General features: G+C 39.2%; 1 protein-coding gene and 1 long non-coding RNA gene across 3 annotated transcripts in view; one reads left to right on the top strand and one right to left on the bottom strand.

Annotated features, from left to right (window-relative positions):
• Positions 1-20,543, bottom strand: part of IGSF10 (immunoglobulin superfamily member 10) — a 75,731-nt gene that overhangs the window by 2,092 nt on the left and 53,096 nt on the right. Inside the window, exons 4-6 of one of the 2 annotated variants that reach the window (XM_060638951.3) lie at positions 20,018-20,408; positions 4,713-9,065; positions 3,072-3,972 (exon numbers count right to left, since the gene is read on the bottom strand). In XM_060638951.3, the coding sequence (XP_060494934.3) occupies positions 3,072-3,972; positions 4,713-9,065; positions 20,018-20,408 (5,645 nt within the window). The remainder of the gene's footprint in view (positions 1-3,071; positions 3,973-4,712; positions 9,066-20,017; positions 20,409-20,543) is intronic. The other variant, XM_060638953.3, reaches the window with a different exon arrangement.
• On the top strand, positions 111-16,238 carry LOC144612772 (uncharacterized). The gene is made up of 4 exons (XR_013549819.2): positions 111-860; positions 3,030-3,060; positions 3,794-3,871; positions 15,994-16,238. It is a non-coding gene; the product is annotated as an uncharacterized LOC144612772 (long non-coding RNA).

Raw genomic sequence — 20,543 nt, 5'->3', positions numbered from 1 at the left:
AGGGGTGAAAGAGTTGTCCTTATTTACATAGGATTAGCTTTATGGACATTTTCTTAAACTGTTGCAGTGAAATTAAAATCAGTTCTAGCTTATTGACTGTCTTGTAAGCCATTTCCTGAAAGATAAAATTATCTCATCGAGCAGATACAATACAGTGCAAAGAATATTTCTCAGATGGACTTCAAATGTCTTTTACAATCGTGATTTTAGAAATACAATGCTGAGAATGCTAGAAATGTTGGATGCCTTAGACACATGACCTTCATCATATTGAATGATTTTTACATAGCAAATGATTATCTTGTGACTGTCAGTAAAGAACTTTCATGCATACTTGCTCAGAAAAGATGCCAGACTATATTTTTTAAAAAGATTAGTAACGGAATTATGTGGTTATAAAATAAATTATGCTTTGTTATGAAGAAAGAAAATGTCATGTCAATGTGAGACTCTAGAAGACTGCTGTTGGATCTGTGCTTTGCGGCAGCGGAAAAGTGGTCTCTGCGTTTTGTCCAACCGTTACACGCTATTTTTCTCCCTGAAGTTATCACAGCCTGCCATTACCACAGTGAACCACCAGGTGGCACATGTTTCCTGATAAAACCAAATCTAACTTTTCAGAAAGGCCCGTGGAAAATGAATTGGCACTAAAAATGGGATCGAGATCATCCATCAGAGAACATCTATACATGTTTTTCTTCTACTTTTGTTTTTTTGGCAATGTGCCAAGCAGGCAAATGAAACAAGAAGAAAGCTTGGACAATCTTTCACAGCACAGCTGCTACCCAAGTCAAACAGCTCAAGTCACTTTTCATTCTCCAGCAAACAAGTATGGATAGTGTCGTGGTACGTTACAAAAGGTACTGTTATTTTTAAATCTTTAAGTAGTTCCCCACTATACAGCTGAAAGTACTGATATTAGAGAGCCTTAGTAACTTGTCTCGGGGTTATAGGGCTAGTTCTCAAATTCCTATCTTTTTCACCACCTGGTATTCTTATCTAATACTTTATAAAAGCACTGATTCTTAAACTTGGGTGAATATGAAAATCATTTATGGAGTATAAAATGGGTCCCACCTCCCTGAATTTGACTAAATTGGTGTGGAGTGTGACCTAGGCATCAGGATTCTTAGTTTTCCAATGATTCTCATGCAGCCAAGTCCAAGAACAGTGCTCTCAATCTTGGCTCTGAAAAACAGTTCTCTCATCACCTGCATTTCCTGGCTTCACTTTTCAGAGATTCTGATTCACTAGATTTGGCCAGGGATCTGGGAACCCAGTGAGTAACAAAAGTCCCAGGTGACTGTAGCTCCTAAGTAACACAGTTTGAGAACCAGTCTCAAATTTTAGCAGGCACTAAAATCACCTGGAAGGCTTTTAAGAACACAGATTGCTTGTTAAAACACAGACTCAGTTTCTGATTTGCCACGTTCTTAGGCAATGCTAATGCTACTGGCAGGGGGACCGCGTCCTTTGAGAACCATTGATTTTTAGAGTGACCTTGTCCTGCCCCCAAATCTGGATGCAGCTGCAAGTTGTAATATAGAAGAAGAGACGATAGCGGTTTCTTTTGGTAAACTGGTTTTTTTAAGAGACAAAATTGACTTTTGAAAGTAGAAGTGGTCCCCGTGTAAAAGAAATAGAATTCTTTATGAAGATTAATAATGTACAAGCAAGTGTCTGTATTGTTTCTAAAGCAATGCTTCTCAGCCTTTATTGAGCATGTGATGCATCTGGGTATCTTTTTAAAGTGCAGATTCTGATTCAGCAGGTCTGGGGTGAGACCAGATGCTCAGCCTTGTAACAAGCTCTTAGGTCATGAGGAGGGAGGTTCTGAAGAAGAGGAAACCATTCTGTGCTGAAACAAGTCATATATGTTGAAAGTACTGGAGACAGACTGGTAGTGCTCTGAATCAAAACTGTTTTTGAAAACCCAGAAGAGGCTTTTTGGTTCAGGTGAAAAGTAGGCTTTAAGAAAGTGAAAGCGTTTTGCTTTTTTTGGTCATGATGAAGGAGTCGCAGATAAGCACAGCTATGATGAAAGTTTTCTCCTTTTTAGACTCTAAAGTTTAACCTTCTAAAACTAAGAAGTGGAAACAGTAAGGACTTTATTTTTCTTTTTGCAATAAATTGCCCCTTTTGTTTCAGTTGACATATCTAAAGCATCTAAGTAAAGAGTATCCTTGCCTTTTTGAGATTAGTTGCAAAATAATAATTGAGGTGTTTAGTTAGCAAACAAGTTGAATTTCATTATAAAAGAAAAAAATGCCAGTACCTCTCGTGGGCCCATGGTAGCATCTGTGGTCTTTATACACTCAGTTGCCTCTGCCACAATATGAACAATCTGTGTTCCATAAATACTCCCCCAAAACCAAATATAAATAACGTACTTAATTTCCTTGCTGTTTACCTCTGAAGGAGGTAGATACCTGGTCAAGATTTATTTTGAGGTACTACTAATGTGTTTTTAGAACACTCTCCAGACTAACTTTCAGTTAATTTTTTAAGACTTTCCTTAAATCTTTTAGTGCCCCTGGATAAGATTTCCATTTTTCCAAAATTGACTTAACATCCAATAAGTGTTTTAGATCTTTTCCTTAATAACCTAAATTTTGAACTTTAGCTGTTATTCCCATCAGGAATGTAATACCTTCTTGCATTGTGCTTTCTGCACGAGTGGTGGAAACTGTATTCAAGATTACACAGAAAGTTGATTGCATTACAAAATTCCCTCCTCCCTCTTTTTGGATAGAGAAATTACAAATACTTTTACATAGTTACCATCTTAAAGCTGTCCCAAGTATGAAAGCAAATGAGATTGTTAATCTGCTTTTAACTATGTGAATTCAGTAAGAATTGAATAGCTAGCTGGCCCTTAGACTTAAACATGTAAGAAGCTTGATTTTTATATATTATTTTATATTAACCTCAAAAGGATTAGCTCTCTTCTGAAAGAGTTACTTGTATGTCCAGTCTATGAGCTCTCTAAATCTGCTGCTGGCTTCACCGTATTGCTTTTTCCATTTCAGAAACTGTACAGAAGATCATCTCAACACAAAGGTATGTTTTACCTGTGCCACTGGTCGACAACAGCTTTGGATGGTAGCCTCCAGATTATTCTGGGTTTGGGCTCCCCAATGGCTGAGCAGTTCAGTAGTAATTTGTCCCCAAAATTCACCTCTGTCCACTTCTGGGATGCAAATTCTATCCTGGGCATGGTTTCTCGCTCTTCCACTGTAAGAATTACCACTCTTCTCTCAGAGCCAGTGGTGCTGGTAGCGATGCATTCATAAGTGCCCCTGTCTGAAGAGGCTACATTTCTTATATACAGAGTCCCATTTGAAAATAGTAACAACTTGGAACTTATAAACTGCAGTGGTTTCACTTCAGTGCCATCAGAGAGGACCCAGTGAACACTGGGCTGAGGAGTCCCTTTGACAGTACAGGGCAATTTCAAACTTTCACCCCAAGTCCCTACAATGATTTGCCTCTTTTGCTCCAGAATAACAGGTGGGGCTGCAATGACTTGTATTTTAACCAGCAGTGAATCCTGGCCAGCTGAATTGCTGGCCATGCACTTGTAAAAGCCCCGGTCATAAATGCTGAGATTGTGGATGACCAACGTTCCATCAGATGTCACCAGGGCCTGCCTGTTCCCCTTAGATGATTCTGAGACCACTGTTTGGTTTGCAAGAATCCAGGAGATTGTAGGACTTGGTCTACCTTCAGCTCTGCACTTCAGTTCCACGCTGTTTCCAGAATGAACTGTGATCTCTTTGGTACGTCTATCCAGGATCCTGGGGGGATAGGAAACCACGGACAAGGTGACATGAAGGCGATCAGTGCCAAGCGGATTGGATGCTGAGCACAGGTACTGTCCACGGTCCTGAATGTCCACACTCTGTATGGACAGGGTGCCATTAGGTAGCACCTGGAATCTGCTATTCTGTTTCCCTTTAGCCATATCAAATCCTGATAAGAAAAAAGAAATTTATAGTCATAGGTCGTCAAAGTTTAAATAGAAATCAAATTCTTCAAGGGGAAGTCTCAAGAGGAAAGCTTTGGGAGGGGCTGTTAGGCTAATGAGAACAAATATATTTAAAATTAAAATTAGGCCACTTTGGGGCGCCTGGGTGGCGCAGTCGGTTAAGCGTCCGACTTCAGCCAGGTCACGATCTCGCGGTCCGTGAGTTCGAGCCCCGCGTCAGGCTCTGGGCTGATGGCTCGGAGCCTGGAGCCTGTTTCCGATTCTGTGTCTCCCTCTCTCTCTGCCCCTCCCCCGTTCATGCTCTGTCTCTCTCTGTCCCAAAAATAAATAAAAAACGTTGAAAAAAAAAATTTTAAAAAAAAATAAAATTAGGCCACTTAGTGTTAAGATTGATAAAATTGTTCCTGGAAGTTTATTTCCATAATTTTAAAAGTCACATGGTTCAACACAATGAAAAAGAGAAGGCTCTCTTTCAAATCACATTTCTTTGTATCTGCCTTCAAAACATTTCAAGCTTTTCTTAATTAACATGTTAAAACATATTAACCTTCTAATGAGCAAAAAACTTTATGCAGCAAATGTCAAATGAGGATATTAATCATTTCTGTATGTTGGAGAGATTTGAAACTGGTGTTCTTTGTATGTGTAACCCTGAAACATAACACAGTCTTTTCCTTGTTCCATGACTAAAGAAGACAAAGTGTAAACAAACAGTTCCAAATACCTGATGGCACTCTGGTCCAGTGGATGGTAGGCAGGGGATTTCCAACAGCCTCACAAGGGAGAAAAGCATCTGAGTTAGCTGGAACAGTAAAACTTGCTGCTTTTCCTCCAACTATTCTGGGTCTTTCAAGTGTATTCCTAAACAAAGAATCAAAGGGAAGGAGTTCAGAAGTTGCTGTTTTTTGAACTGGTGTCTTATCAAAGCCATTTTTCTTTGCAGTCTTCTGAATATCCCAATTTGATGCATGAGTGGTATCCTCTGGCAAGCCTGGAGTGGGCATAATATCCACTACTGGCTTTTTGCCTTTTTCAGCAATTTCTGGGTCTGACTTGTGCCAGAAATGGTTTTCTGACCAGGGAAAGGAAGTCAGTTTAGAATTTTGTGATTTAACTGTTACTAGTGCTGGCTTGGAAGTAGAATGAAATAGATTGGAGTAGATAAAGTGGGTGGTTCCAATCGTGACCTTGGCATTTAGGTGAACTTCGGGAGATGCTGCAACCGCTGTTGCTAATTGCTGTGGATTATCAGTATGCCTAGAGTGTTCAAGTGGCTTGACCATTGTATTTGTCATCATCCTAAAAACGGGAGTTGCCATGTTGTCTGTGACTGTACTTTGATTATTCAAGGGATGGGAGGTGGGAATTGGCACTGGAACAGCACTGCTACTCAGGAATTGTGGCACGGTTGAGTGTCTAAGGATTGTGTTCCTAGTTGCGTTCTGGTATGGTTTGCTGGGCAAAGTGATTTCAGAAACAATTCTGCTCTTCAAAGTCTGAGTACTCTCTTGGGACAGTTCTTCAATTATATCTGTCAGAGTAAGTGTTCTTGGATAAAGACCAATTGTGCTTGAAATTTCTTTTGTGTTTTCCAATGGAGAATGAGTGAAAGCAAAGACACTGGGCTTGGTTGAAGTTTCAGCTGCAGTTAGATCAGGAGGTATCATAGTAGTAGATGCATTGAGACCAGAGCTCTGACTGAGAGCGTAGAGTGTTTCCTTCCTGTTGTTCTGAAGCTCCTTTTCTCTTTGTACTTTTTGTGTCCTGGGTCTGGCTATTTGGGTTTTACTGATAATGACTGATGCAGGGTCAGTAGGAGAAATTGTTAGCCTGGCTGTCTGCATTGATATGAAATTGGTACTTGATTCTTTGCTTGAGACATCAGGAGGTATAGGATAAACTGATGGAAAGGGAAGCTTCTTCATTGTTGGAATACTTAAAGGACTGTGTGTTTCAGTGGTATTTTGGTGAGTTGTAGCTGATGTTATAGATGGAATTTGCATCACATTTGCTGAGAGTTCCGTGAAACGGAAAGGAAAAACTTTATCTGTGGGTAAAGCAGGAGATGTTTTAGGAAACACTGTGGCTGTGCTTTTTGGTGAACTAAATTGATGCTGATTCTTTAACCTCTCTTTTTGGACATGGTTATTTACAAAGATCTGATGCCAGGGAATTTTCCTTCTTAAAAATCTTGTAATGGCTGTAGTAGTAGACATAGATGACTTGGTGGTGGGATCTGGGAGTGGTGAAATAATCATTGAATCTCTTTTAACTTCAATGTTATTAGACACACTTGGGTAACCATTATTTGTTATATGAGTTTTTTCCAAAGATAAGGATTTCGGGGCAGGAGTCATAACTGCCCCAGTTGGAGTCACTCGGATACTTTCAGCCCTGAAATATTTTATTGTGGGTGTTGTTCTCTCAATATCTACATTTGGCTTGTTCTCAAAAGATGGATTGTGGATTAGAGTTGTAGACTCTTCTGCTGTGACTTGGGCAGTTTCAGCTTTGGTGAGCAGGAGGGGGGAAGAACTTGCAAAGGACAGTGCTGCTGCAGTAGTGGTGAGCCTATCTCTGGGAGAACAGGATGGGCACAGCACATCAAGCTCTGTGGCTGAAAATGCAGTGGTGCTTTCTTCAGAAGCACCTCTGAGTGTAGGTCTCACAAAGCCATATCTATGCTTTCGAAGAATTGGAGTTCTATACGGGCTGATAATTCGACCCCTACCCCAAATTTTCCTCCGTCTTCCAAAGCGCCTGGATGTTGGTGGGATGTTAGTTGTAATATTTCTTGGAATCTGTAACTGAGAATGAGTAGCAGTGTATGTGCCCGAAGGTAGCTTTGAGGTGCTAAGCTTTTGAGTAATATGTGGATAGAAGTGATTGTTCCTAGGTTCACTGACTCCTGTTACAGATGTCTGATGACTATTCGTGGCATTTACAGACCCTAAGAATATATCAGCTTTGCTGTTAGTACCACTCAGCATTTTGATATTGACATCTTTGGTCCCAGCCCCTGCTGCTTTTGGGAGCACACTTTGTAAATACTCTTTTTTCTTCCCAATGTTGTCAGCTTCCTGAAATTGTGTTGCTTCAGGTGGTAGAGGAAAGATCGTGGATAAATTTTTGTTGGTTGTGCTTTGTATTTTGCTTGATATGGTTGGGTTTATATTCTTTGACATGGCTGTAGTTTTAGTAGTAGGAAATAGTTTGAAATCTATTGGTTTGTCAGGTGGTAGTATCTGTGGGCCCACAATTGGAGAGACTTCAGTGCTGGCAGTTAGACTTGTCACAATACTATCATGTATTTTTCTGGAATTGGCAGTCAATGTCCTTGCCAGAACACTAGGAGCCTTAGTTGCCAGGACCATAGATTCCTCATCTGGAGGGAGCATGCCTGAAGAGTCTACTTCTTCACCAGGTATTTTCAGGAATTGGGTGACCACTGGAGGTGGCCTTGCCGTTGTATTTTCTTGCTTCTCTTGCATAGTATTCTTTTTAGCTTTCTCCAAAAGTGCTGCCCAGTGTTGTGGGTCAATTCTCCGAGAAGAGGGAGAGAAGGGCCTCCTATAGTCTCTAAAATGTCGATTTAGTGAATCTCCTCGCCGACGGTGTATTAACCCACGATAGTTGTGATTTTTACCTGTGCTGAAGACTTCTTTTCCAGCCTCAGCTCCCATTGGGGCAGATGTAGGGAGTTGCGCAGCTGGTGGGTCCTTAAGATGAGCAATGGGATTCGGCTCATCAAATCCAGATCCATCTGTTTCTACATTATGCTCCACTGGCCTTTGCCCTTTTGTTTTGACTGAAACTTGGTTAATCAAAAAGTCGACCCCTGATGGGTTGGCTGCTACACAACAATAATGACCCTGGTTTTTTTGGGTGACCTGTAATATTCTTAGTGTGCCATTGTTAAGAATTTGCTTGTCTCCTGAGGACTGATACAGCATAGTGTTTCCTGGAAGAACCCAGCTAACAGAGGCATCTGGAATACCAGAAGAATGGCATGGAAGGTCAAGTGTTTCACCAATGAAAACTGTATAATGAGCCCCATTTTCATGATAGGTCTCTATGTAGGGCTCCACCACCGTAATTCTATATGTGAGAATATCTGCATCATCATAATTGGTGCTTATGCAGTGGTATACGCCTGTATCAAAACTATCGGCCATCTGGAGTTCTAGTTTTCCACTTTTGTCTATTAGGATTCGTCCATCCTCACTAACATAAGGGGCTTTCACTTTACTCCCATCAGCCAAAAGCCACTCCAAATGTGGGGTGGGGTCCCCTTGGCCTTGGCAGTCTAGGCCAATGGTCCCACCAACCAAAATGGTGTGTTCCAGCTTAGTATTGTTATCTCTGGAAATCATGGTCCATTTGTGTTTCACTGGCCTTATTTCTGCCTTTGGTAAAGTGACTTGAACATCACTGGAGTACTGGATGTGCAAGGTACTGAGTGTGGTGGCAGTTCTATTTAGCTGCAAGGAAATTTGGTCTTGCATTAACCAAGAGGGATCTGCTTTGAGACCAGCCTCTATGTCAGTAAAGATGTCTTCAGGTTTAGGAGCCACCTGTTTATATTTGTAGCAGCATTGTGGTGTTTCAGTGAGCCAGTGGCTCCTTTTTAGAATCAGAGGAGAATCACTGTACAAAGCCAGAACTTGCCATACTGGCTGAATGTGATTGTAATCTATGTGACACACCAGAAATGTTGAAAACGATGTATTTAGCATGATATAGTCATTTTCTTCAGCGAATACAACAGATGATGTCTTTGAGGGCTTTTGGATACTGCAGACCATGTTAGCTTCATTTCCAAACTGGTCTGTCATATTCAAAGTGAGGGAGCCAAAGGGTGCCATGAAATCTTGGGGAGAGATGGACACAGGATTGCTGTCTTCCAGAATACTCAGGTTCTTTAATTTCAGGGATGGGTCGATGGTTGGCTTGGCACACAGGAAAGCTGCAGCTGGGACCATAGCTAAGGGCTTGCCCCTAGAGGTCCTGGGGTTCATACAAAGTGGACACTGCTGAGGACTGGAGGGACTTCTGTCTTTTTTGCATTTTATTATATCTAGGAGAAATGACAATTGAGTTATTGCCAGCTGTGGCCTATTTATGAATTAACATTTGAACATTTAAAAAAAAAAGCTTTTGCTAAAATTTGAAAGAACAATTTGGAAGTTTTAGTGTTTAATAGAAAGCTTCCTACTTTTTTGTCTTTGGGTTGATTTCTAAAAAAAGATATTGTCTATATACCTTTGCACAATATTATATCCATAGTCATAAGGATTTTTGTCTGTCTTGCTGATTGCTTTATTTACCATGCTTAGAGAGTTCCTGATATATATTTGGTACTCAGACAATACTACCTAAAAGAATAATTTCCTTATCTAGGGAAGCAAAATAATATGCTTATGTTTCTCACTTTTTACTAACAGGAGTTCAGGTCTATTTGCTCATCATAATGTTTTAAGAGTCAAGAACGTCACTGTCCTTTAAAAGATAACCTGTTTATCTAATGTTTTACTAAACATTTAAAGAAGAGTTAATACCTGTTCCTCTCAAACTATTCCAAAATATAGATGAGGAAGGAAAGCTTGCAAACACATTCTAGGAGGCAAGCATTACCCTGATCCCAAAACCAGACAGCACAAAACAAGAAAGTTACAGGCCAACATCCTTGATGAATATACATGTAAAAATCTTCAACAAAATATTAGCAAACTGCATATAGCACTACATTAAAACAAATCAAAACCACAATGAGATACCAGCTCACACCTGTCAGAATAGCTAAAATTAAATCAGGAAACACCAGATGTTAGCAAGGATGTGGAGAAAGAGGAATCCTCTTTGCACTGCTGGTGGAAATGCACACTGGTACAGCTACTCTGGAAAAAAGTGTGGAGTTTCCTCAAAAAATTAAAAATAGAACTACCCTATGACCCAGCAATTACAGTACTAGGTACTTATACAAAGGATACAAAAATGCTGATTCGAGGGGGAACATGCACCCCAATGTTTATAGTAGCACTATCAATAGTAGCCAAATTATGGAAAGAGCCCAAATGTCCATTGACTGATGAAGGATAAAGAAGACGTGGTGTGTGTGTGTGTGTGTGTGTGTGTGTGTGTGATGGAATTGGCCATCAAAAAGATTACTTGGCCATCAAAAAGAATGAAATCTTGCCATTTGCAACAATGTGGATGGAACTAGAATGTATTATGCTAAGTGAAATAAGTTGGTCAGAGAAAGACAAATACCATATGATTTCACTCATGTGGAATTTAATAAACACAACAGATGAACATAGAAGAAGGGAAGGAAAAATAAGATAAAAACAGAGAGGGAGGCAAACCATAAGAGACTCTTAAATACACGGAAAAAACTGAGGGTTGCTGGAGGGGATTTGAATGGAGGGATGTGCTCAATGGCTGATGGGCATTAAAAAGGGCACTTGTTGGGATGAGCACTGGGTGTTATATCTAAGTGCTGAATGACTAAATTCTACTCCCGAAACCATTATTACACTATATGTTAACTAACTTGGATTTATATAAAATTAAAAAAAAAACAACAACAAAAACAAACCAAAACCACAAATACATTAAAAGAACCATTCGCCGTGATCAAATGGGATTTATTCTGGGGACACAAGGATGATTCAATAGTCACAAATCAACCAATGTGATAAACTACATCAGCAAAACAAAGATTAAAATCATATCATCTCAATAAATAAATAGAAAACATTTGACAGAATTATCTGTTCATGATAAAAACTATCAACAAAGTGGGTGTAAAGGAAACCTACCTCAACAGAATAAATGCCAAATATGACAAATCCACAGCTAACATCATCCTTAATGACAGCTTTTCCTCTAAGATCAGGGACAAGACAAGGATGTCTACTCTCACTGCTTTTATTCAACACAGTCCTCTTTGGAACTCCTACTTGCAGCAGTCAGACAAGATAAAGAAATAAAAGGCATCCAGATTGATGTGGAAGAACCAAAAGTGTCACTGTTTGCAGATGACACTCTATGTCAGATATCTTAGTACACCAAAAAACTATGAAAACTGATCAATGAATTTAGTGCAGTCACAGGATACAAATCTAACATACAGAAATCAATTCCATTTCTATATACTAATAATGAAGTAGCAGAAATACAAATTAAGAAAACAATCTCACTTGCAATTGCCCCCTAGATAATAAAATACCTAGGAATAAACTTAACCAAGCAGGTGAAAGACCTGTACTCTGAAAACTATAAAACATTGATGAAAGAAACTGAAGGCAACATAAAAAAATATAAAGATATTTCATGCTCATGGATTGGAACAATTAATATTAAAATGTCTGTACTAACCAAAGCCATCTACAGATTCAATATAATCCCTAACAAAATACCCATATTTTTCACAAAATTAGAACTTCTACTACTACAATTGTAGGGCACCACAAAGACCCCAAGCAGCCAAAGCAATCTTGAGAAAGATGAACAAATGACACCTGCCAACAAGCGTTGGTGAATATGTGGAGAAAAGGAACACTCATGTGCTGTTGGTGGGAATGCAAACTGGTGCGGCCACTGTGGAAAACAGTAGGGATGTTCCTCAAAAAATTAAAAATAGAATTGCCATGTGACCCAACAATTCCACTACTGGGTGTTTACCCAAAGAATAAAAAAATACTAATTCAAAAAACTCCATATGCACCTATGCTTATTGCAGCATTTACAATAGCCAAGATTTGGAAGTAACCTAAGTGTCTATCAATACAGGAATGGGTAAGGAAGATGTGGGATGTGTATATAATGGAATATTAGCCACCAAAAAAGGATGAGATTGTGCCGTTTGTGACATGGACTCCAAACCCTTCAGTTTGTACTCCAGCATGACAGGTGATGCTACATACATTTGGCTCAGCGACTTCAGTGAATTCTACAATCTAAACCAATGCAGAGGAAGTAGCTGGCAAGCCTGACAACCTTTGAGCACTCATAAGAGGCTCTTCTCAGTCACCTACTTACCAACCAGCTATGACCCTTAATCTACTTACCAGTACCCTGGGCTCAAACCCCACTGTAGCAAAAAACACAGCAGACTTCTGGTTTAATTAAACCTGATCACAGAATTATGCTCACATCTTGGATGCTTATTATTGCTAGCACCTGGGCCAGAGTTAGCAGGCCCTGGGCATCAGGTATTTTACTTCAGATGTAGATCTTATCCTGTCACTTGGTTCCCTCAATCGCAGTAAGTTTCAGTGACACAGAAATGCTTTTCATTCCTCAACCCTGACATGCCTTACTAGGCTCTGGCAAATGCTGGTCCTTCCACTTCCCATCACTTTCTGTCTGACATTCCCTCTTGCATCAATGTCTAACTACTTATGTCCTTCACGACCCAGCCACAGAACCACTTTTGGGTGGGCTTCCTGCTTTATGCTGTTCTTGTACCTTCCACTTATATCCTACTCCTCATCTGCCCACTATTGGAATGAACTTGTCTAGTTTTCTGCCTTCCCACAAGACTGTAAGCTCCATACTTGTTTATCTGTATGCCCCCAGCCTTAACCAGTGGATGCTCAGAAAAGATTGGAGGGAAGGATGAAGGCAGGCAGGCTGGCCTAATTCTAAGGTCATATTTCTTCCACATTTTAACTTGTAAATTGAAATGTGTCTTAAAATTAAAGGTGTTTTACAGTAGTAACTGACCTGCTGGCAGTCTTGATATGGGAACCACTACCACCCACTGACCAGTGTCTTAGCTACTTATATTGTTTTCTCTTTAACTGAGTTACAAGCACTGTTGGTACTACATATAGTGTCACTTAAAATGTTTGTATTAAGATTATACTATGCTTTTGGGTCACCTGGGTGGCTCAGTTGGCTGAGCATCCAACTCTTGATTTCAGCTGAGGTCATGATCCCAGGGTTGTGGGATTTTAAGATTTTCTGTCTCCTTCCCTCCCCCCCACCGCCCCCCCCCCCCGCTCATGCTTGCTCACATTCTCTCTAAAATAAAAATAATAAAAAAGAAAACCCCAACTTAAAAAATACTACACTATGCTTTAGCACTAAAACAAGATGTTATTAGGCCTGAAAACAGAGAAGCTGGACAAAAATTTGATCTTTGTAAAACAAATGTTTATCAAAGAAATAGCCACAAACCCTTATTTTATAAAGAAGCAACATGAAGAGCTTTGTGGAACCTAAGAAGGGAAGATACCCACAAATAGATAAAGCTGCGTTACACTGGACTACTGAGATATGTGTAAAAGGAGGATCTATCACATGCTAAGTAAAGCAACTGAAGACATGAGAACCTATGTCCAAGAATCTCTCAGAATAGATCAAAAAATGTCAAAGCAAAAGCTGATGTGACTAATTCATAAATCTTATAGAGTTATCATTAAGGCATCTCAGTTAAAAGGAGAACACTTTATTTAGACATGACTAAAAGATGTTAGCGCTAATGGGTTTGGCTAATCATATATGTCTGTGTGTGTGTGTGTGTACAATTTGGGGATATATTAAGATCATAGGTAGGTGGTGGACTCGTTTGTATTCACCTTTAAAATAGTTAATTAATCGAAGCTTAGTTTAACAAAAATTGAGTACCTACTATGTTGTAGGCACATTCTAGGGGCGAGGGATAAATAAATCAGACATAGGAAAGGTAAAAGACATTTAATACTAATCAATATAATGTTTTCCATTCAGGAATAGAATTGTGGACCAAGTGGTGAAATGATCACAGTTGGCCCTTGAAACGCCTGGGTCCACTTATATGTGAATTTTTTCAATACATAAACTGGAAAAATTTTTGGAGATTTGTGACCATTTGAGAAACCTTACAGATAAACCACATAGCCTAGAAATGTTGAAAACATTTTTTTTTTAGGTATGTCATGAGAGCACAAAATATGCACAAATCTATTATAAAAAGTTAAAATGTATCAGAACTTATGAACACACTTAAAGACCATATATGGCACCGTTCACAGTTGAGAGAAATGTAAACAAACATAAAGGTACGGTATTAAATCATAACTGCATAAAATTAACTGTAGCCACTTTCTATTGCTATTGAGGTAAGCTCAAGTGTTACAAGAATCTTGTGATACTATTCATCTCTGGTGCATTTCATCTCTCCAGTAAATTGCATACTGCAGTAAAAACGGATTTCTCATGGGTCTCATCTATTTTTCATCATGTCCATTGCAATACCATAATCCTTGAATAATAACAATGGACCCATACAAGGTGCCACTTGGAATGCTGGAAGTGCTCCCCAGAAGCAGAGAAAAGTTATGACTTTACAAGAACAAGTTAACTGCTTTGATATGAGGTTTGCGGCTGTGATTACCTGCCACTTTAACAGAAATCCAGCATAAGGAGCTTTGTAAAAAAAAAAAAAAAAAAAAGAAGAAGAAGAAACGAAAAGGAAATCCCTGAAGCTGTCACTGCAGCTACACCAGCAGGCATGAAAACCTTGCACTTTTTGCACCATGCCTTTTTATCTTGTGTGGAAAATGCAGCTTTTATGTGGGTGTAGGACCGCTATAAGAAAGGCGTATGTGTAGACTCATTTATGATGCATGAGAAAGCAAAGCCATTATATGAAACTTGAAGGAGAAGGATCTAAATCTCAAGAACCTAATGCCAGCAAAGGATGGTTTGATAATTTCAGAAAGAGATTTGGGTTAAAATAGATCAAGAAAGCAAGAGAAGCAGTTTCTATCATCCAAGAGGGAGCAGATGAGTTTCTGCACAACATCACAAAAATTACTGAGGAGAAAGGATATCTGCCTGAGGAGGTTTTTAATGTAGATAAAAGTGCCCTATTCTGCAGGAAAAAAAATGCCACAAAGGACATTTATTAGTAAGGAAGAGGACTTAAGGCAGGAAGGGATAGGCTAACTTTACTGTTTTATGAAAATGTGATTGGGTTCTTGATCAGGACTGCCCTTATTTGGAAAGCTACTAATCCCCCAGCCTTGAAGGGAAATGATAAACACTACCTGCCAATCTTTTGATTGTACAAGGCCTGGATGATGAGAATATTTTTTTCCAAATTGTTTACATTGATTTTGTGTTCCTGAAGTCAGGAAGTACCTTGCCAGTATGGAACTGCTTTGTAAAGTTATTCTGATGTTGGACAATGCCCCTACCTACCCACAACCCTATGAGTTCAACACCGAAGGCATAAAAGTAGGTTCCTTGCCCCAGATACATTTCTAGTTTAGGGAGTCATAAGAATCACTAAGGCTCATTATATGCAACATTCTATGGAAAGGATTATTCTATGGAAGAGAATCCTGAGAGGATATCATAAATATCTAGAAGGATTACACCAGTGAAGATGCTATTGTTGTTACAGGAAAAGCCATGGAAGCCATTAAGTCTGAAACAGTAACTTCCTTTTGGAGAAAACCATGTCCAGATGATACGTATGATTTCAAAGGATTTACCACAGAAGCAATCAAGGAAATCATTAAAGAGACTGTAGATACAGCAAAAAAAGGCAGGGGTTGGGGGAGCAGATTGAGGAGGTGGTGGTGAAGCGTTTCAAGATACAGATCTTAGACAAATCCAAGAGCTAAAAGGTACCACACCAGAGGAATTAACAATATAGGACTTGCTAGAGATTCATGCTTCCAAATCAGCATGTAATGATGAGGAAGGAGACACAGAAAAAGCCATGCCAGAAAACAAACTGACATTAGACAATGTGGCAGAATGGTTCCTGTTATTCAAGATTGGTTTTGACTTCCTTTATGACATGGACCTTTCTGTGACGGGGACACTGAAACTAAAGTAAATGATGGAAGAAAGATTGGTAGAAACATAAAAATAAAACAAGTCAGACAAATTACAATGTATTACTGTAAAGCTACACTGAGTGTACATGCCCTCCTGCCTCCTCTTTCACCTCCTCCAACTTCTTTCACAGCAAGGCCAATGTCTTCTCCTCGTCCTTAATTCAGGGTGAAGATGATGAAGACCTAATGATGATCCACTTCCACATAATAAGCAGTAATTATCATGCTGTAAAGTTAATGAACTTAATGTATTGTGCATGTGTGTGTGTGAAAAGCCAATAACTACACAGTGAGAACTGTAGGAGATGTTTTTCTGTCATTACTGCCTCAGTATTCATTATGTAGAACATCATGTGAAAGACATGCACGGAAGTAGACCGCATCTTCTAATATAGGCATACAGTCCTTGCCATACAGCATGCGTCTCTCTCGTAATTGGAGAAACTACATTATAAACCTGTTATTGTAGGTAAGTGGTAATTTTTTTAAGATACAATGTTTCCAATATTGTATTATGAGGACTAATACTGTATGCCATAAAAATTTTATAATGATTCATTCATTGTGTATAGGGTAGGCTACCGTAAAGTAATTGCATCAATTTTAGTAGGCTACCATAACACAATCATATTGCTGTTTCATTATCAGTGCATTAATATAAAATAAAAATGAATTTCTTTTTGACATCTTTTCATTTTTGATGTCTGTATATAACATCTACAGTGTTTTGTATCCTGTAAGATGACATAGGTACTGACATAATTTATCTTGCAAACACATGAAGTAAATTTACAATACTGTAAATATATTTTCCTTATGATTGGTTCAGCAACCTTTTCTTTTCTCTAGCTTTATTATAGGATACAGTATAAAACATACAAAATGAGATAATTCACCATTTGTGTTATTAGTAAGGCTTTCGGTCAACAGAAGGCTATTAGTGAAGTTTTTGGAAATTCAAAAGTTATACATGGATTTTCAGCTGTATTGGGGGTCCATACCCCTAACCCCCACATTTTCAATGGTCAACTATATTTGAATACAGATGGGATGAGTGGAGTAGCACCACGCTTCCCAGAAGGATGGAGTACTAAGCAGAGTTTGAAGGTTAGCTAGGAGCCCATCAGGCAGAAAAGGAAGGGAAGTGCTCCAGGCAGGAATGCAGCAGGGAGGAGGTACTTACACAGTGTAGATTATGTCTGGGATGGGAGAGGGGCTGAGGGTTGGAAAGGAAGGAAATGATGTTGAGGCTTAGGCTAGGAGTTACTGGGTAAGGAGCTGAGGCTTTGTTCTAGAGGCCAAGATCAGCACACTTTTTTATGTCAAGGGCCAGAAAGGAAAGATTTTGGGTTTGTGGACTATAGGTTTCTGACACTCTATTACATAGAGTGTAGTAATGGTTTCAGAACAGACATGCAGAATGAAACAGGACCACTTTCTTACACCATACACAATAACAAAATGGTTGAAAGACAAAATAGACGTAATACAGGAAACCATCAAAATCCTAGAGGAGAATACAGGCAGCACCTCTTTGACCTCGGCCATAGCAACTTTTTGCCAGACATGTCTCCAGAGGCAAGGGAGACAAAAGGAAAAATGAACTACCGGGACCTCATCAAAATAAAAAGCTTCTGCACAGCGAAGGAAACAACAAAATGAAAAGACAACGTACAGAATGGGAGAAGATATTTGCAAAGGACATCTCTGATAAAGGGTTAGTATCCAAAATTTATTAAGAACTTAGCAACCTCAACACCCAAACTGGTGCAGCCACTCTGGAAAACAGTGTGGAGGTTCCTCAAAAAATTAAAAATAGAACTAACTACCCTATGACCCAGCAATTGCATGACTAGGTGTTTATCCAAAGGATACAAAAATGATTTGAGGGGGCACATGCACCCAAATATTTATAGCAGTGCTATCAACAATAGCCAAATTATGAAGAGAGACCAAATGTCCATTGACTGATGAATGGATAAAGATGACGTGGTACGTATGTATGTATATGTATGTATATATACATGATGGTTTATTACTTGGCCATCAAAAAGAATGAAATCTTGCCATTTGCAACAATGTGGATGGAACTAGAATGTATTATGCTTGGTGAAATAAGTCAGAGAAAGACCAATATGCTATGATTTCACTCATATGTGGAATTTAAGAAACAAAACGGATGAACACAGAGGAAAGGAAGAAAAAAAGATAAAAACAGGGAGGCAGACCATAAGAGACTCTTAAACACAGAGAACAAACTGAGGGTTGCTGGAGGGGAGTTGAATGGGAGGATGGGGTAAATGGGTGATGGGCATTAAGAAGGGCACTTGGGATGAGTCCTGGGTGTTATATGTAAGTGATAAGCCCAAGTACATTTTAGAGAAAAGGTTTTGGCTTTTGAGTTTCTGCTTTTCTACTTTCTAGCTGTGTGACCTGGGTGGGTGGCAATAAAAATGATAAGCTTCATATTTATTGAGTGCTTGCTTTATGCCATACATTGTGCTAATAAGCACTTTGTGTTTTAATTATTCTTTCCAGTTATTCTTATCCTTATATTAGTTACAGGTGAGAAAGTTGAGACATAAATGGTCTAAATGACTAGCCCAAAACAGCCAAATTTTCCAAGTCTCAGTTTCTTCATCTGTAAATTGAGGATTATTGGAAGGATTAAAATACAAAGCATCTAGCACAATGTCAACCACAAATTCATAATGTTAACTTCCTGTTAGTTGTTATTCCTTCTTTCCCTTTGATGTATCTTTTATGCCGCAGTCCAATTTCCTTCCTTTGTAATCAAGGCAGAAGTAATTTTTTACTGACCCTGAGATCCTACAGAACTAAATTTTCAATGTAAGTATTTTAATGTTTTTCATTCATAGCTTTACTGTCTTTTTATGTGTTTAGCATGTTTCCCTAAAAGATTTGCTCATGTAAAGCAAAGGTGTTATCGACTGGCCTAAAGTTATTCACAATTTCAGTTAATGTTTTCAGATTTACTTTTTAACTAACTGATCACACATACACACACATTATGGCAGCACCTTCAAACGTTTTCCACGCTTCTCAAGTTTCTGACCTTGATCCCTTCCTAGGACCTTCCTCAGTCACCTTTCCTACAACTTCACAGAGGAGGAAAAGCCAGGAAATAGGAGCTTCCTTTGTCTTTTCTACTAGACTCAGGAATCCCCCTGCCTCTGTGCCCATCTAGTTCTCCTTTTTCCTACTCCTAAGGAAAACCCCGCCTCCTAGGTCTGGATCTCTTGCCCTTCAGTCTTCTAGGGGACTTCTTCAATGGATGATCTGCCTGTTCTGGTGTTGTCACCTTCCACCTTGAAAATACTCAAGTCTCTCTGATGCTTGAAGAGTCCTGTGTGATTACACATTTCCATCAGGCTGCCTTCCTCCCTCCCTCCCCTCAGGTCAAACCTCTCCAAAGACTGATCCTTGCCTTCCACCTATCCCTCCGCATATAGCAATCTGGCTCCCATCACTCCTTCCAAAGTAACCAACCACCCCTCTGATGCCATAATCAATGGGCTCCTTCCAGTCATTTTCCTAAAGACTTAATTATTTACTTAGATTTCAACAATCAATAGTGCATTTAGTTGTTTGCCCATTTTCCCCACAAGAATGCAAACTCTGAAGAAACCCTCTTGTTTATTTTCAAATCCCTGTGTTCTTTGTGACCTGTTGTTCATAGGAGATTTACAATAACTACTTGTTGAATGAATGGATCTTACCCTCTTCATGGCAAATTTTACTTTCCCCATCAAAGCACATTTCCCACTCTGATGATCTGTTTGCTTATCTATAACCCATCAGAGGCATGGTTAGAACAGAGAATGCTGTTGGTACTTCCCTCACAGAGCACAGGACCTTGAATAGACCTCTTAAAAATGCATAGTGACTAAATGACTCAAAGGAAGAGAAGGGAGGGGTTTTATGGCTCATAGTAAGTAGAGAAAACAAAACGCAAAAACATTCCTTATTTGCTAATTTTGCCAGGAGTGATGATTAGATAGTTGACCTGAAACAATGCACAATCCATCAAAGATAATGCATTATCACTAAGTTAATATTTAGTGTTTATTTTTTCTCCAGCTAAATTACATTGGCCTCCCTGCTTACCGGTAAAGACCTCCAGGCAGGTTTCTTCTAATTAGGACAAAGAGATAAATAGCATATATACCTGGTTTTTCTTGTATCCAGTCAGATAACCATTGTAAATGGCAATCACAGGTCCATGGGTTCCCGTGAAGATAAAGGCTTTCCAAATCAGGCATATAGGAAATCATCTGTTGAGGGAGGGTGCTCAGGAAGTTATCAGACAAGTATAGGTACTTAATGAAAGACATTTTAAATATCTGGAGGTATTGCAAAGAGACAAATGTATCTGGATGGAGCTTAGTGAGCTGATTTCCTTCCAAGTGCACCAGCCGGAGAAAGGTGAGTCCATAGAAAACCTCTGGGTTTATAAACTCAATATTGTTGTGGTCCATATGCAACCGTGTCAAGCTCCTGAGGCCATAAAAAGTATCTTTCTGAAGTTTTCGAATTTTGTTATAGCTCATTTTTAATACCTAAGAATTAAAAACAACAACACACATTTAGTTTGTCAAAGGAATTTTTACAAAAGGGAAAAGTGTATCAATAATAAAACATGCTGGAATTAATCCGATGCAACATGTGTATCTTGTTTGCAACTAATTTGTATC

The sequence above is a fragment of the Panthera onca genome, chromosome C2, assembly GCF_046562875.1.
Source record: "Panthera onca isolate mPanOnc1 chromosome C2, mPanOnc1 haplotype 2, whole genome shotgun sequence".
Taxonomy (NCBI): Eukaryota; Metazoa; Chordata; class Mammalia; order Carnivora; family Felidae; genus Panthera; species Panthera onca.
The sequence above is the reverse complement of the archived record's forward strand: the minus strand, read 5'-3'. Positions and strand labels throughout refer to the sequence as shown.